General features: G+C 37.1%; 1 protein-coding gene across 1 annotated transcript in view; it reads left to right on the top strand.

The window, feature by feature from the left end:
• The window catches only part of Yes1 (YES proto-oncogene 1, Src family tyrosine kinase), a 67,383-nt gene extending 51,114 nt beyond the window's left edge, over positions 1-16,269 (top strand). The window contains exons 11-12 of the mRNA XM_048433653.3: positions 2,617-2,748; positions 13,773-16,269. Of these exons, the coding sequence (XP_048289610.3) occupies positions 2,617-2,748; positions 13,773-13,981 (341 nt within the window). The 3' untranslated portion in view covers positions 13,982-16,269. The remainder of the gene's footprint in view (positions 1-2,616; positions 2,749-13,772) is intronic.
• The last annotated feature ends 396 nt before the right edge of the window (positions 16,270-16,665 follow it).

The following is a 16,665-nucleotide window of genomic DNA, read 5'->3' as shown; positions in this document are numbered from 1 at the left end:
GACAAGGCACTTTTCCAGGTGGTAGTGGTGCACACCTTTAATCCCAGCACTTGGTAGGCAGAGGCAGGTGGGTCTTTGTGAGTCCAAGGCCAGCCTGATCTCCAGAGCAAGTTTTAGGACAGGCTCCAAAGCTACAGTGAAACCCTGTCTTAGAAGGAAGAAAGAGAAAGGAAGGAAGGAAGGAAGGAAGGAAGGAAGGAAGGAAGGAAGGAAGGAAGGAAGGAAGGAAAACAGACTTCTAGATTGCTTCAGAGAACTCAGAAACATTGATATTATTCATACAATTATATATAATAAATAATACTTTGGCTGTTTAATAGCTAATTCCTAAAGAAGAACATGACGAGATACTTTTGTATTATAAATATAGCGGATAAAATGTCCTTGGTACTTCCTTTAGGATGGCAGCAGTAGATTTTATTTATTCTTGGTGTTTTCATGTGTGTTTGTGTTTGGGAGTACAGGCACACATATGACACAGCAAGCACACAAAGGTCAAAGGACAGCTTTGGGTATTACTCTCCCATCTTGAGATTGGTTTCTTGTTACCCAGGATAAGTACCAGGTTTAGCTGCCTGCAAATGCCCTGATATTTTTCTGTTTCCACTTACCCTCTCACTGTAAAAGCACTGAAGTTACAGACACAAGTTACATGGGTTCTGGAAATCAAAACTCAGATCCACAGAGGCAGCAAGCACTTAACACACTGAGCTATCCCCTTGTTCCAGATAAATGTTTTCTCTTTTTTTAAAAAACAAACTTGGTAAGTTGTTATTTAAACTATTTTCTTAGGTTGGAGGTGGTTCCCAATTAAACATTATCTCTTCCTACCCCAAGGAGACATCAGCAATACCTAGAAACATTTTTGGTTATTCGAATTTGAGGGCTACTGTCAGCATCTGATGGGTAGAGGCTAAGATACTGATAATCATGCTGTAACATACGGCATAAAAATCACACATTCACAAAATAATTCTATGCCCAGAATAGTTAGCATTGCCAAAGTAGAAAACCCATGATTTTGATGCAGTTTAAAAAAGAGAGAGAGATTTATTTTATGTGTGTGGGTGTTTTGCTTGCATGTAGTACCTATGGAGGCCAGAAGAGGGTGTCATATCCCCTAGAACTGGAGTGAGAGATGTTAACTGCTGAGTCACCTCACCATCCTTCCACTTCTTTTCTGTCTCTGCCCCTATGTATACTTACCTCCAACTAGTCATACATTCTTGTAGTCCTTACTTAGAAAATCCTAACCATTTGTTGAAGGCTAAATTTAGCTGCCACTCTTTAATGAAGCCTTGTTATTGTAAAAGTTGAACTGTTTTCATACCTAAGAACTCCTACCTTAAAACACACACACACACATACATATATAATCACTTTGAGTATATACAGCACTTCAAATTTTACTAGCTTAAATACACAAATTTCATGAAAGTTGTGTTATTTGTGTATTTATATTAATTAGCAAAATGCTTGTATGTTAAAGTCATAGACTAAATATTTTTATAAGATAACATATATTTTAAACATGATAACACAAGGGATGGTACAATGGCTCAGCTGACAAATGTGCTAGTTACTCAAACCTGGTGACCTGAGTTTGTTGGATGGAACTCTTAAAGGAAGAAAGGTAGATAGAGCCACTCCACAGAGTTGTTCTCTGACATCCATACAAGTGCCAAGGTACATGAGAATGCACACAAATACACAATAAAAAATGTGATAGCATAGTAAAAGCTTCTGCAAAGATAGCACAGAAGTACAGAAAAGATTACGAGCCAGTAGCCATTAGACTGAGATTAGGTCTTCAACCATAAATGGCTACAGCCTTTGGACATCAAGTGAATTTAAAGTTGTATATTTTATAATAGTGTAGTGTCTCATGTCTCTGAACCTAGCAGTTGGAAGTTAGAGGCAGAAGGATCAGAAGTTCATGGTCATTCTCTAATAGATAGCATGTTAGAGACCAGCTGACCCTCTCTCAAAAAGCCATACAGAGGGAGAGAGGGGTGCATGCATGAAGTTTTATCTTATATATACAAACACACACAAAACAGCAGCAGATTGAGCAAATGTTTGTAATCCTAGTTTGCAGGAGGCTGACACAGGATTGTGAGAATTTTTTTTTTCAAGACAGGGTTTCTCTATGTATCCCTGGCTATATTGGAACTTGCTTTGTAGATTGCTCAGAGATCACCTGCCTCTGCTCCAGTCTACTGGGATTAAAGTATGTACCACCGTGCCCGCCCGGCCACAATTGTGAGAATTTAAGACTAGCCTAAGATAAATACAGCAAGATCAGGATCCCATGTGCTCTTCCTCCACGTTTCCAATATTATAATTCATGTTTTTGTCTTATTAAAACTTCTACTGCTGTCTTATTGGATCATGTTCTATTCCCACTAGCAATATTTTATATCATTAAATATAAGAAAAAAACCAGATTTAACGTAGAAATTTAAAGTCAGTGAAATTTTCCACATATTTTCTGTGTGTGAAGACTTAAACGTATGACACAAAAAATTGGGATATTGATAGAGATTAGACCTTTGACCTCACATTTACACAAATAGGCTCTTTTAAAACATTTAAGATTGCCAACATTATTTTTAGGTGCAAAATTTCCAATCAAATGGACAGCGCCTGAGGCTGCATTGTATGGTCGGTTTACTATAAAGTCAGATGTGTGGTCATTTGGAATTCTACAGACAGAATTGGTAACAAAGGGGCGAGTACCGTATCCAGGTAAGCTTGTGTTTTTCTAATTTTTTTTGGTTGTTATCTCAACATAGACTTTAATGAGGGGTACATGTAGCAAACATGTAAGGGAGAGAGACTATTTCTTCTTTGCTACTCCTTTATTTTGGCACTGAGTATGTAGCAATTCATAAGGTCAGGAATCCTTGAGCAAGCACAGGAGGTGTGTCCTACATTCACTTCAGTTTTCTCCTCTAAGATGTTTTCCAAAAATGCCTTTTATATCTGTTCTCTCCATCAGAAGCATATCTTAAATATCCTAAGTTATATCTGCTCCCCCAAATAATTTTTTTCTAGAAGTGTGGTGTTCTAGACTCAAAAGATTGTTTTGAGAAGCAATGTATCCTCTTTAGTAATAAGAGGAAAAAACAAACTATTTTACTCAAAAAATTAAGACATTGATACAGGTTTTTGGGAGCCAGAAGAAATTTTAGTCTAATTGAAATTTAGCTATAATTGAATATTATTACTTCAACCTGTTACCTCTCAAACATGTCCACTGAAGTAAAGTATCCTAACATTTGAGGAGTGTGAAAGCATAGAAAATACAATTTTTGGAAAGAATCGCTATAATGATCTTCTCTTACATGCCATCCTTAGTACTTGCAGGTGTAGATCTATGTTGTCACATTCTCTGATCCACATCCCTTCATTATGTGCTGACACTTAACCCATACAAGTTCTCCTCACCTAATGGTCATTCCTTATCACTCTGTCCAGTAAGACTCCACTCCTGTCTTAATTCATGATCATGTTTTACTTACTAAAATTAGGATATTCCTATGATGATATTTGTTTATGTTTTAATGAATAACGCTGGCCTAAAGATCAGAGTGCAGAACTAAGTCACTAGAGGTCAAGCAGTGATGGCACACACCTTTAATCCCAGGACTCAGGGAGACAGAGGCAGAGGGATCTCTGTGAGTTCAAGGCCAGCCTTGGCTATACTAGATTGATCCAGTCTCAAAGAGAAATAGAGATAGGTAGTGTTGGCTCACACCTTTAATCCCAGTACATGGAAGTCACATGCCTTTAATCCCAGCACTAGGGAGGTGGAGACAGGAAGGTATAACACAATTAATAAAAACCTTGAGACAGATATTGGGGTTGAGCAAGAAGGTCAGAAAAACAAAACAGCCAGCCACTGGCTCCTACGATTTATACCTGAAATGGTGATCCGGCCTCTAGGAATCTCAGAATGAGACTGTGTCTAAGAGCTGTCTTTTCACATTTCTATTCCTTTCTGGGACTGTGATTAAAGGCATGTACCACTACCACCCAGTTTCTGTGGCAGACTACTATGGCTCCTGGGATTAAAGGTGTGTCACCACTGCCTGGTCTGTAAGTCTGACTAGTGGGGCTCTTTCACTCTCTGATCTTCAATCTTTATTTATTAAAATACAAATGAAATATTAGTACATGAAGGGATATGGCTGGGTAGAGAGGGGAATATAAGGCTGGAGGAAATAAGAGCTCAGAGCAGTCTGGAAATGCAGTCTTGATCAGTCAGAGCATGCAGTCTGAGACAGGACTGCCCTCGTGGTCTGAGAATTCAGTAGAGGTAAAAGGTAGTCTCTTTAGTAACTGGCTGCTCTGCTTCTCTGATCTCTCACCTTTTACCCCCTAATATCTGACTCTGGGTTCTTATTAAGAAAAATTAGAATTTTGCTACACACACACACACACACACACACACACACACCTCTCCAACAATCCATAACACTCTTGTTTCTACCTCCCTAGTGCTGGGATTAAAGGCATGTGATCCCAAGTGCTGGGATCACATTTGTGTGAGGTCTGTTTCTTTTTTAGACACAGTCAATCTCATGTAGCTCAGGGTGGTCTTGAACTCACAGAGATCCACTGCCTCTGTCTCCTGAGTGCTGGGATTAAAGGTGTTTGCCACCACCGCCTAGCCTCTGTGACTATTCAGTGGCATTGCTCTGCCACTCTGATCTTCAGGCAAGCTTTTTTTGTTAGGCTACAAACAAAATATCACTACAGTAGTGTCTGCCCTGGAGTGTGATTGATACATAAAGTGACACACCATTAGAGAAAACTGGTGTTTCTCTTCGTTTGCAGGTCTTCAGTTGAAAATACCTTATTGGTTAGAGGTGGAATGCCCTGTCTGCTTTCTTTTTTCAGGGACCCCATCTGTCTTGAACCTGTGAAAATCTTGCATATTACCTCAGTCTCTGTGAGTGCGTATGTGCATCAGTCCTATTGTGTCTGGAAGACACTGTTTCCTTGGAGTCAACTATCTCCTCTAGCTTTTACAATTCTTTTTTTTTCCCGTTGAGTATTTTCTTTTTTTATTTTCCTTTTTAAATTTCATTTTATATTTCATCCACAGTTCTGCCACTCACCCCAGCTTCCTGGTTTGTACAGTCTTTCTTCTTCCTCTTCCACATCAATTCCTGAAACTTAAGGAGAGGGCTTTAATGAAGGCTTCCCATTTAGGACTGAATTTTCTAAAATATCTCAATCTCTGTACATTTTCCAATTGTGGGACTCTGTTGATTCCAATGCAAGAAGAAATATCTCATATATGACCTAAGTGAGATGCTGATCTATGGATATAGTACTATGTCATTAGATGACTATGTTCCTTTAGCCAAATAGAAGTTTTTCCCCTAGGCTTTTCTAGTCTTAGTTTCTTGGCCACTTTAATGGTGTCAGGTATGGGTTCCATCTCATAGAGTGTGCCTTAAATCCGCACAAAAAGTGTTTATCCCCATAACATTTGTGACACTGTTGCACCAGTGTGTCTTGCAGGCAGGTTGCTATTGTAGGTAGTTGGGTGACCTTGATGACCTTTATCTTCTGGCACATGCAGAGTACCTTCCAGCACTTTGAAAGCTAATCAATAGGGGTAAAGCTTCGAGTTAGGTGCCAGATTCTCTGTATTCGATGTCATAAGTGTTTTCTTTAGCAATAGGGCCTTACCATCAGGTTGTAGAATACAACCAATAGCTTTGGCAGTAGCCTGTGATGTTTAGCAGAAGTGTTTCTATGGGACTCCTTTGGCCAACACCAACATTCCTGGCACTGGTGGTTTTACTTGGTGGTATAAATTGTTTAGTTGGGATACTGTCTCCCTAATATTGGTGACTACTTAGATTGTTTTTGTTTTGAAGACCGCAATTCCATATACCTACAGACACCTGATTTCTGACAAAGAAGCCAAAGTACATACTGGAGAAAAGGCAGCATCTCGAAAAAATGGTGCTGGTCAAACTGAATGACTCCATGTAGAAGAATCCAAATAAATCCATACATATCACCAGATGGATCAAGGATCTCAACAGAATATCAGATACCTTCAGTCTGATAGAATAGAAAGTAGGGGGAAGGTTTGAACTCATTGGCACATGAAAAGACTTCTAAATAGGGCAACCATAACACAAAGAACAACAAATAATAAATGGGATCTCATGAATCTGAAAAGCTTGTATACAGCAAGGACACAGTATTCCTTTTAATACATACATACATACATACATACATACATTTGTTCTTCCCATACTGTGTTCTCTCATGGCTTGAGTACTTTCCACCTGTGTTCTTGTCGTTTCTCACTTTCAACCTTCACAATACCTAAAACTGCCGTCCTCTCCTCACCACAATTCCTGTGCCCCTTGTCTGACTCCTGCTCTGCATCTTTCCATCTTTTTCTACTCCAGCTGTAACAAGATCTTTAATGTTTTGGTACCAATTTTTCCAGATCCTCGTCCTCTTCATGAAATCCCTCTTCTTAAACTTTACAGTCAAGCAGTATGAGCACTCCCTTGGGTTTATTTTATCCTTTGTCCTTCTTTTATTACTACTTAATCATAATGCTGGATAAAATCGAGTTCTTTCCTCTCTATATCGACAGATATAGCCAGAGAGGTGAAAAAACAGTTGTATTAAATTATTTCACTTTGAAGTTTTAATCGTGGTGTGCTTTAAGTTTGGCCACAGTAGAGAATTTAATATCTACTATCTCACTACAGACAACCGCAGAAATAGATAGATACATAGTACGGTTGTTTTTATGTTTCACAGCCGCCAAGGAAGAATGCCATCTTTTTTTTTTTTTAAAAAAAATGGCACCTATGTTAATAATATGTTTCTTCTTAACATTTTCTAAGTGGGAATATTGATGAAGTCCAAATGAAGACATCAATTTTGTTTTGGGGAGTTTTGTTTTTTGTTGTTGTTGTTTTCTGAACAAAGGAGAAAGAAGTACAGGTGCTCTTAAAAAGGAAGCTCCTAAAGAAAGAACTCCAAAATTCTGCATTTAAAAATCCCTCTAGGCCTTTTCCAGTAGGTTCTCCTAGCCTTCACCTATACAGGTAAAGGCTATGGTAGGAGATTTAACAGAAAACAGGCAGGCACTCAGGGTCTGAAAGCTGAGCTGAACTAAAAGCAAAGAGTGCTAGAGAGTTCCTGCCCAGCCAAAATGAACATTCGGGAACATTTTAGGCTTTTTGTTGAGACCCTAAAAGGCAATGTGTCACAACTCTAGAGGTGGTGGATCCAGGGGGAATGGAGTCAGTACATGAGGTGGACTAAAGTCTCACGTCAACTTTATTCAGCACCACAGACAGTTTGTGCTCTGTGGGTTAAGAAAGGTCACATGAGTAAAGTTCTCATGAGTTCAAGCTGTATAAAATTTCCATAGAGGCATGGTTTAAACATTTAATTCAATAGCAACAGCAAGCGATAATGAGTTATCTGAAGTAAACTCACTCTTGTGCTACACCTGGGAGGAGCAAACCCAGGAGTAGCACAAAACCATATTCCAAGAATAATTTTGTTTTTGAAGAAGCTGAGGTCACAAGACTCTTGGTCTTATTTTGTGTTATCACAAGTACTCAGAATTCTCCTCACATAACTCCATTCCTGGACTGTTTTCTGACAGCAATGCTCTAGTAGGAAAGGCAAAACTAAAGAAAACCTAAAGCCAAGTCTTGCCAAGTAAGAACTAGGTGATTTGACAGTAGGTTTGCTGTCAAAACAAAACAACAGCAAATGTCTTGAAGAAAAAGAAATAATCTATAGTGTGTGATTCAGAATGTCAGCACAAAGTACATCTGTGTATGGAAGATGTTGTTCTCTGTAAAAGTGCAGTGGTTCTCAACCTTGCTAATGCAGTGACCCTTTAGTATAGTTCCTCATGTGTGGTGACCCCCAACCATAAAATTATTTTATTACTACTTCATAACTATAATTTTGCTACTGTTGTGAATTGTAATATAAATATCTGATATGTAGGATTTCTGATATGCGATTCCTATGAAAGGATCATTCAACTCCCAAACGGGTTGTGACCCACAGGTTGAGAACTGCTGATTTCAGTATAGGGAGATGAGCCATGTCTTAATTATTGTTCTATTACTATGAAGAGACAGCATGACCAAGGCAACTCTTATAAAAGAAGGCACTTAAGTGGGGGCTTACTTACAGTTTTAGAGTGTTAGTCCTTGGTTATCATGACAAGAAGCAGACAGGTCTGGCTCAGGAGCAGTATCTGAGAGCTTTACATCTGATCATCAGGCCTCAGGCAGAGACACATTAGTCTTGGCATTGGCTTTTGAAACCTGATAGCCCATTTCTAGTGACACAGTCCCTTTGACAGGGCCACATCTTCAAATCCTTTTCAAACACTTCAGTTAACTGGTGACAGGCGTTCTAATATTTTAACCTATGGAGGTCATTCTCATCCAAACTGCCACAAACCAGGTGTGATAGTGCATGTTTTAATCCCAGCAGTTGAGAGACAGAAACAGATCGATCTTTGTGAGTTCCAGGCCAGCAGAGTACGCAGTAAGACCATGTCTCCAAAATATAAATAAGTAAATAGATGACTCATTCATGAATTGAAAATCGCTAGGTCCTAAAGAGAGCCCAGTCATAAACTAAGTAAAGAACTTCAAATTAGTACTTTGTGTGTGTGTACACATAGGTGTAGTATGGTTTATGTATGTGTATGGTGTGTTTGTGAAGTATGTGCACATAGTGTATATGCGTGTGTGTATACACACACATGTGTATGTGTTGTCTGAGTTAGGGCATCCTTTTGTCACCCAAGCTTTCATTGATCTTGCTATTTAAAATAGGTATGCTGGCCTCAAACTTGAAGTGATCTTCCTGTCTCAGCCTCCAAACTGCTGGTCCTATAGGTGTACATGACCAAAATTAACAATACTTGAAAGAAGTGGTTAGCAAAATGATAAGAAAAACTGGAGAATTTCAGTGGAATTGGAATCTATAAATGAAATAATCAAAGCTGGATATGGCAGTGCACACTTTAGTCCCAGCAATTAGGAGGCTACAGCAGAAGGATCAAGGTTCAAGGCCACCCTGGGCTGTTTAACAAGACCCTATCTCTAATAAGTAAATATCATGTAAGAGCTATAAAACATGGAAGACAAAATTAGTGGGTTCATAGGTTCATTATTAGAAGAATTCTCAGGGCAATGTGTAGATTAAATGCCTGGGGATGTGTGGGGAAGGACAATGTATGAACTAAGTGGAACACAGTGGAAAGGTCTAGTTTCTCTGTACCTGGAGTTCTAGGAAATGGGAGAGTGGAACAGTAATAATTATTACTAGGAAAGGACTAGCCAGAAAATAGTTTTTCTTTAAAAATAGTTTTTGTTAACTCTGAACTTGAAGCAGGATAAAGGAAATTCGGTGTACTTCAATCAGGTATAGCATTACTAGCATTACCAGACTATAAAAATCAAAGCCAAATAGCTATGGGAAGTTGGTATATACTTGCCTTTTCCTCACTGCATACAGAAGCTGGAAACAGGTAAAATATCTTTAGTGTCTCTCTCTGTCTCTCTGTCTCTCTGTCTCTCTCTCTCTCTCTCTCTCCTTTATTTGTGTGTGTGTGTGTGTGCACATGCACATGTGGAAAGATCAGAGGACAACCTGTAGGAGTTAGCTCTCTCTACAATGTAGATTCTGGTCCTCAAACTCAAGTCACCAGGTTTGGTAGCAAAGCACTTTTACATGTTAAGCCACCCTGCCAAAAATTATGCTTTTAAAGTGCTTTGGAAAAAATTTTTGTAAAATACCAATATTGTCTTACCACATTTATAATACATCTAAAAATAAATTCAATGGGGCTGGAGTGACCACTCAGTGCTCCCCAGGAGGACCTGGATTCCATTCCCAACACCCACATGGTGACTGACAACTGCCCATAACTAGTTCCAGGGGAAGCAGCATCCTACTCTGGATTTTGTGCATATTACATGCATGTGGTACATGGGCATAAATGCAAGCAAAACCACCCATATGCTTAAAACTTAAAAAAATATTTAAAGAGTAAAAAGGAAAAATAAATTCCATGATAATAACACAAAGGTCACAGGGTGTAAAATAGTAGTAGGAAATAGTTCTGACTTTCTGTTAATACTTACGGATTATAAAAAATACTCCTTTAAAGTAAAGTATAAGCCCCAGAAAAGCATATTGCAATTGCAGTAGAATGTGGCTCAGTAGAAGACTATGTGGACTGTAGAATGCTCACTTAGCATGCACTTGGTCCCTAGCACAAAAAACAAAATCCAGTAGAATGTAATGATGAACAGTGATTTTTTTTCTTTAATCAAATAAAAAGAGGACAAAAGAATAGATGGAGAAAACAGCAAGTAAATGGGATGATAAACCTAACAGTGGTAGATACTTTAATCCCAGCACTCAGGATGCGGATAAGTAGTTCTCTTGAGTTTGAGGCCAGCCTGGTCTACACAGTGAGTACTAGGATAGCTAGGGCTACACAGAGAAACCAGATCTCAGAAGAGGAGGAGAGGGGGTGGAGAAGAAGAGGAGGAGGAGGAGGAGGAGGAATAGTTAAACCTTTACCCATAATTGCATTGTTTGTAAGTGCACTAAATATTTTAAATATATGCATAAAAAACAGATTTTAAATATATGCATAAACACTTACCTCTAATACACCCCAATCACTCCTCATATTTCTTTTGAGACAAAGTCTTTTTAATTGAACCTAAGGCTCATATTTTTTTTTCCTTGACTAAGCTAGAAATTAGCAGACCCCAGAAATCCTTCTGTTTCTGCCTCACCCCTCATCGCTGCCCTTGGAGCTGGTATTACAAGTATACTTTGGCTACCCAGTTTATTATATGAATGCTGGATTATGGATGGTCCTCATGACTTTGTAGTGCTCTTAACCATTGAGCTATCTTTCCAGCCCATATAGTAAGTACTATTTTTAAGAGATATACTTTAAATATATAAGCTATGCAAAAAGATTAAAATGTAGAGATTGGAGAGAAATATACTATTCAAGATACCAGCCAAAAGAAAACCTGTACAGCTGTGAGCTTCAAGGCAAGAAATATTGCAAAAATGAGACGAAGATCAATGAATATTGATGAAAGGAAGGGTCAGTTGAACAGGGAAACATAAAAGTCCAAATGTTTAACTAACTACATATCTGTAAGTGTACAATGCATAAATAAACATTCAAATAAGCAGGATATAAATAGTTTGTAGATTTTTTTTTCTTTTGGCAGAGGAAGTACTAGGGTCAGGTATGCGCTAAGCCAGCACTCTCCCACTGAGCTACCATTTGAACCCCCAGATTCCCAAGCTTCAAACAGGAAAAGATTATATATTGTCCATCTTTGATTACTGAAGAGAATTAACATACAGCATCAACCAGCTACTATTATTTTACCAAAAAAAGTCAACAAATATAAGCAGTAATGAAATACTTTGTTGACGGAGTGCAAAGCCATTATTACTATCTGTTTTAAGTATGAAGTGTTACGGTCTTTCATCTTTTTATTAAAGAGCAGGCATGAAAGAAATGACTTCCTGCCACACTCCGAAGTTAATGTCTTACTCAGAATCTTTCAAGTGCTTCTGAGGAAGTGATTGTTTTTCTGAAGATTGATGGGAGGTCATTTCTGCCATGCTTTACTTTTAAATTTGTTGACATAAAACTCTGAATAGTTCTGATTATCAAAAAATTCTGAAGGGTCAAATCTTGAATGAAAATTATTAGTAATGAGGACTGAAGTATAATTCAGTAGTAGAACATGTGTTTAGTATACATAAGACCCTGGGTTCAGAGAGTGGAGAGACAGCTTAACAGTGGTTAAGAGTGCACTACTCTGATAGAGAACTGGAGCTCAGATCCAGCTCCCACATTATACCATACACAACTGCCAGTAACTTCAGCTCCAAGAGTTCCAATGCCGCCTTATATACTCTGCAAGTTCTTGTTCTTTGCCTCTCTTCTTTTCCCCATCCTTTCCTCTTCCCCTCTTCTCCCATTCTCCCATTCTCTCTCTCTCTCTCTCTCTCTCTCTCTCTCTCTCTCTCTCTCTTTCTCTCTCTCTCTCTCTCTCTCTCTCTTAAAAATACAACAAATCTTTTAAAAGTAAAAGGCCCTGGGTTCTATCTCCAGTACCCCCACCTCCAAAAAGGAGAAGTGATTGATACTTAAAGTTGGCTTTGTAAGTTTAGGCTTATTTAGACTAATTAATGTTAGTCTTTAAGAAGTACAGAAACTCTAGGCATATATGATCAATAACAGAAGGTTTCCAGTTACAGTACGGTTTCATTGAATGTTAAAAATTTGGTCATTTTCGCATGTGTCTAACAACTTCTGGCTTTATTTCTGTAGCAGAAAATATATTGGATTTCACTAAAAAGTGATAGGTTCTTTGGTGAAAACATTCTCTTTCAATTTTTAAGACTTAAGTATTTTGAGGAATCAGTTATTCTTTAGAAGGTCATAACTAAAAATGGAAATAGTTTTTTATCATATTCCATAGGGTTTTTTTATCATATTCCATTGTTTTAAAGCAGTCATAGTCAGTGAACAGTCTTACTGCTGGCAAGGGTAAGACTGGCAGTGAAGGTTGATAATGGGATGTGGGAAAGAGTCAAGGTTTTGCTGGCTTGACAAATGTATTAGTTGTTTTATATGTTGCTGGAATAAAATACCTGAGTTAAGGAAGGAAGGAAGAGCTTATTTTAGCTCACAATTGAAGGTACTATTCTGTCATAGGAATGAGTCATAACTGTAGAAGTGTAACATTGTGTCTAGTCAAGAAGCAGAGAGAGATGAATGCTAGTGTAATATAAATTCAGCCCAAGACCCCAACTCATAGAATGGGGCTACCGACAGTTAAGTGCGTCTTCCCATCTCAAATAACCTACCCAAGATAGTCCCTCCTAGGTGTTTCTAGAGGCTGTCTTAATCTAGATAATCCTTGACAGCCATGCCCAGACGTTTTCTCCTAGATGATTTCACCATCATAATGAGTCAGTGTCTAGAAGAGAAGCTTGCTAGCTTGGGACAGTGCACATGGGAAGGAACTTAAAAAAGAACAAAAGAAATGAATGGTGTAATAAGACAAATCCAAATAGGTGATAATAGATAAGGAAACTCAGAGTAGTGAAATAGTTATGTGGTTAGTATACACAAAAATAAAACTAGAATTCTCTCCTAATTTAGTTTCAATTCCTTATTAGTTAAAGTTGGGGTTATTAAATGGTAATAGAAAATACCAATCACCCTAAATTCTCAGTCAAATTTAGTTGGCATTTGAAGATACTGTGTTACAAGTAAAAGTTTAAATGGAATGAATAATTGGTCATATATTAAAATATAAATTATCTCTGGGCAGTGGTGGCACACTCCTTTATTCCCAGCACTCAGGAGACAGACAGGCGGATCTCTGCCAACCTGGTCAACAAGAGCTAGGAGAGGGTCCAAAGCTACAGAGAAACCTTGTCTCGGGGGGAAAATATAAATATAAACACACACACACATACATATATAAATGATTATTCATATAATCATTTCTCAACTTTTCTTTGTATAAATTGATATTTAAATTTTATCCTATTCTCTGTTGAAAATGTCTTTTCACTAGATAAACTTAGTATGTCTTTTGTTACTGGCTAGGACATTTACTCTGTTTTGCTATTTGTGGCTAGGACCATTATTTTTAACGTTTGAATCTTAACATTAGGTATGGTAAACCGTGAAGTACTGGAACAAGTAGAGCGAGGGTACAGGATGCCTTGCCCTCAGGGCTGTCCAGAATCCCTCCATGACTTGATGAATCTTTGTTGGAAGAAGGACCCTGATGAGAGACCAACATTTGAATATATTCAGTCCTTCTTGGAAGACTACTTCACTGCTACAGAGCCACAGTACCAACCAGGAGAAAATTTATAATCCAAGTAGCCTGTGTGTGCAGATCTGCCAAAACATAAAGACCTTCTGGGAGTTTGTTATGCACGGGAATGAGAAGATATTCTTCACTCTTCATGTTTCTATGGTAAACTGGAATTCCAGATATGGTTGCACAAAACAGTTTTTCCCACCAAGTGTTAAACTCTAAAGTACCAATGATACATCTTATAACTTACTTCATGGTCCAAAGAGCGTCAAGCTAAGATATTGATGGTAAGAAAGAGCAACAAGACTACTGTTTACTCGTCACTTCCTTTCCTTCCCAAAAACTCAGAGAAAACTATTTATTGATATGGACAAAATTTGAGCTATTATACCATAGTAAAATTTAAAATCAAAGAACTCTATGGGACCAAATAATTTCATTCCAGTTTTTAAAAAAATCTCTTGCATTTTTTTTTCAAAAGTTAGGTTTTTGTTTCATTTTGTTTTTCTATTTGACAGTTGCCATGCAGTCTTCACACAGACCTCCTTTTGTGTGGAATGGGCCAAGTCTTCCAAAAGCAGAAAGGAGATTATAAACAACATCAAACACTTGATTTAATGTTAGACCACAGAAATGGAATTTGGAAGCATAATATCCTATGTTCACACTTAGTTCGTAGAACTGGAAAGTAGAGAGACAGCTTTTTTACTTTCATCGTTTTGAATTGTTCATAATAAAAGTAGCCAGAATGTGAGCTTATCATTTGCAAGATTGTACTGATTGTCTTAAGGCAATGTACAATTGAAATTATATCCAGTTCCAGGGAAAATCTTAGTATTTGCATAGCATAAAAATAAAAGTCCAGCATTTAAGCAGTCCATTTTAAAAAATAGATGGAGTACTGTGAGGTGTTGTTAAATGTGTTTTTATGGTGATGGACTCCACACATAGAAAACATCACTAGATCAGGAACTTGAATGCACTTTGCTTGTATTGAGTATAGAATAAGAGACAGGATAATGTATTTAAATAAATATGAGAGAAGAAAATGTGAAAATTTTACAGATACTGGGATGGGATGGAGTGTTTAATGTTGGTGTTATGGAGTGACATCATGGCTTTGATGGCACTCAGAGCACCTCATTAGCTGTTTCTGAGACTTTAAAAGTTATGAAGTATGATTGTAAAACTAATTTTTCTTAACATATACACTAAATAAGTTTTACATCCTCAAAATAGTGAAGATAAGGCTTAACACTAATTTCAGTGGCCCTATTTTATACAGAACCTTTTTAGAACTGCAATTCTCAAATTTCTGAAACTTCACTTACATTTCAAATATACTTGATGGTTATAGTTTCCTTTCATAATATAATCAATTTGAAGAAGAATACATACTCTGAGTAATAGTAATTTAAAGGGGGGATTTTTTTCCAGTTTAAAGTACAGAAGTAAAACTTTAAAAATGAGTTTTTCTAACTCAAATTATGAAGTATTAATTTGAATTGAATAGTGCTAATGGTTTAAGGGTCTAGCAAGGAAAAAGCTGAGTCTGCTAAATAAATTAAAAGTCTAATATTTATGTTTTTTAAATGCTGTGCTTTATAGTTACACTTTAAAGCATTGTATCAAGTTTTCTATTTTCAGCATATAATTTTAAATGTCCATCATTTTAATCACTAAATTTAAAGTTCTGTGCCATGGTAAATTATGTTCAAATTTAACTCTTTTTAAATGTGACAAGTGAACTTTATACAAGTTGGCAAAAGTTCTGGTACTAAAAGTTCTACTTTTTTTCCACTTAACCTATTCAAAGGATCTCCCGAGAAGAGTGTCGTCGTTGTTTGCCCTGGTGTCTATAGTTTGTGTCATGAATGTTTTAAAGGGCTTCATGTGATCTGTGGTATTGTAGTTTCTCTAAGCAGTCTTCAAAGGGTAATTATGTTTATATACTAATTCTGGTCAGAAAAATAAGGCAGGAAATGTTGATGGCATTCTTTAGATTTTAAACGAATTGAATGGGGCAGTTCTTATAATAACACTTGTAAAAATACAACACTAACTTAATGTGTATTCAGTTTAAATTGTTATGTATTTTTAAATTGTCAAGAAAAGAAACAGTTTTGTACATTTGAAGATTTTTTTTCCCAACAGCTTTCATCTTTTTTATCTAAACTTTGAACTTTAACCCTTACCAAAAAAGAAAAGTTGGCAAAACCAGCCTTCTAGCACAAACACTTTTTTTAAATAAATAATGGTAACCTAAGACTTAATATTTTTATAAAATGTTGTAATATTGTTTTGTGGATAATTGAAATAAAAATCTTTGTTGTATGCATCTATATATCTTTTCAGTTGCTCATTAACTTTGTAAATATTGATTGTTCTAAATGTATTCTTCCTTTGTAAAAATGTTCAGTTAGAAATTGTCCATCCCAGCCAACTAGAGTTAACATCAATTCTTTCTTTCTTAAGTTCAGAACACTATTGATTTATTTTACATGATTAATTTTCTGTGTATAGTAATGACATTTTCTAAAATTGTATCAACAAATACAACCACTGTGTCACATAGAGAAACCTGGGTGATTTAAGGTAAGGTGTTTCCAACTATGCAGGAGTTAAGTAGGATAGCCCCTTGGCCACCAAGAACTTATTTTCCTAAAACTGCACAAAAGTCTCTGTGTTCTGCAAACCTTTTTTCACAGGTTTAAGGAAAATAAAAATTTAAATGCCTGGT

The sequence above is a fragment of the Myodes glareolus genome, chromosome 27 (assembly GCF_982192425.1).
Source record: "Myodes glareolus chromosome 27, mMyoGla1.1, whole genome shotgun sequence".
Taxonomy (NCBI): domain Eukaryota; kingdom Metazoa; phylum Chordata; class Mammalia; order Rodentia; family Cricetidae; genus Myodes; species Myodes glareolus.
This window is presented reverse-complemented; position numbering and strand designations above follow the sequence as displayed.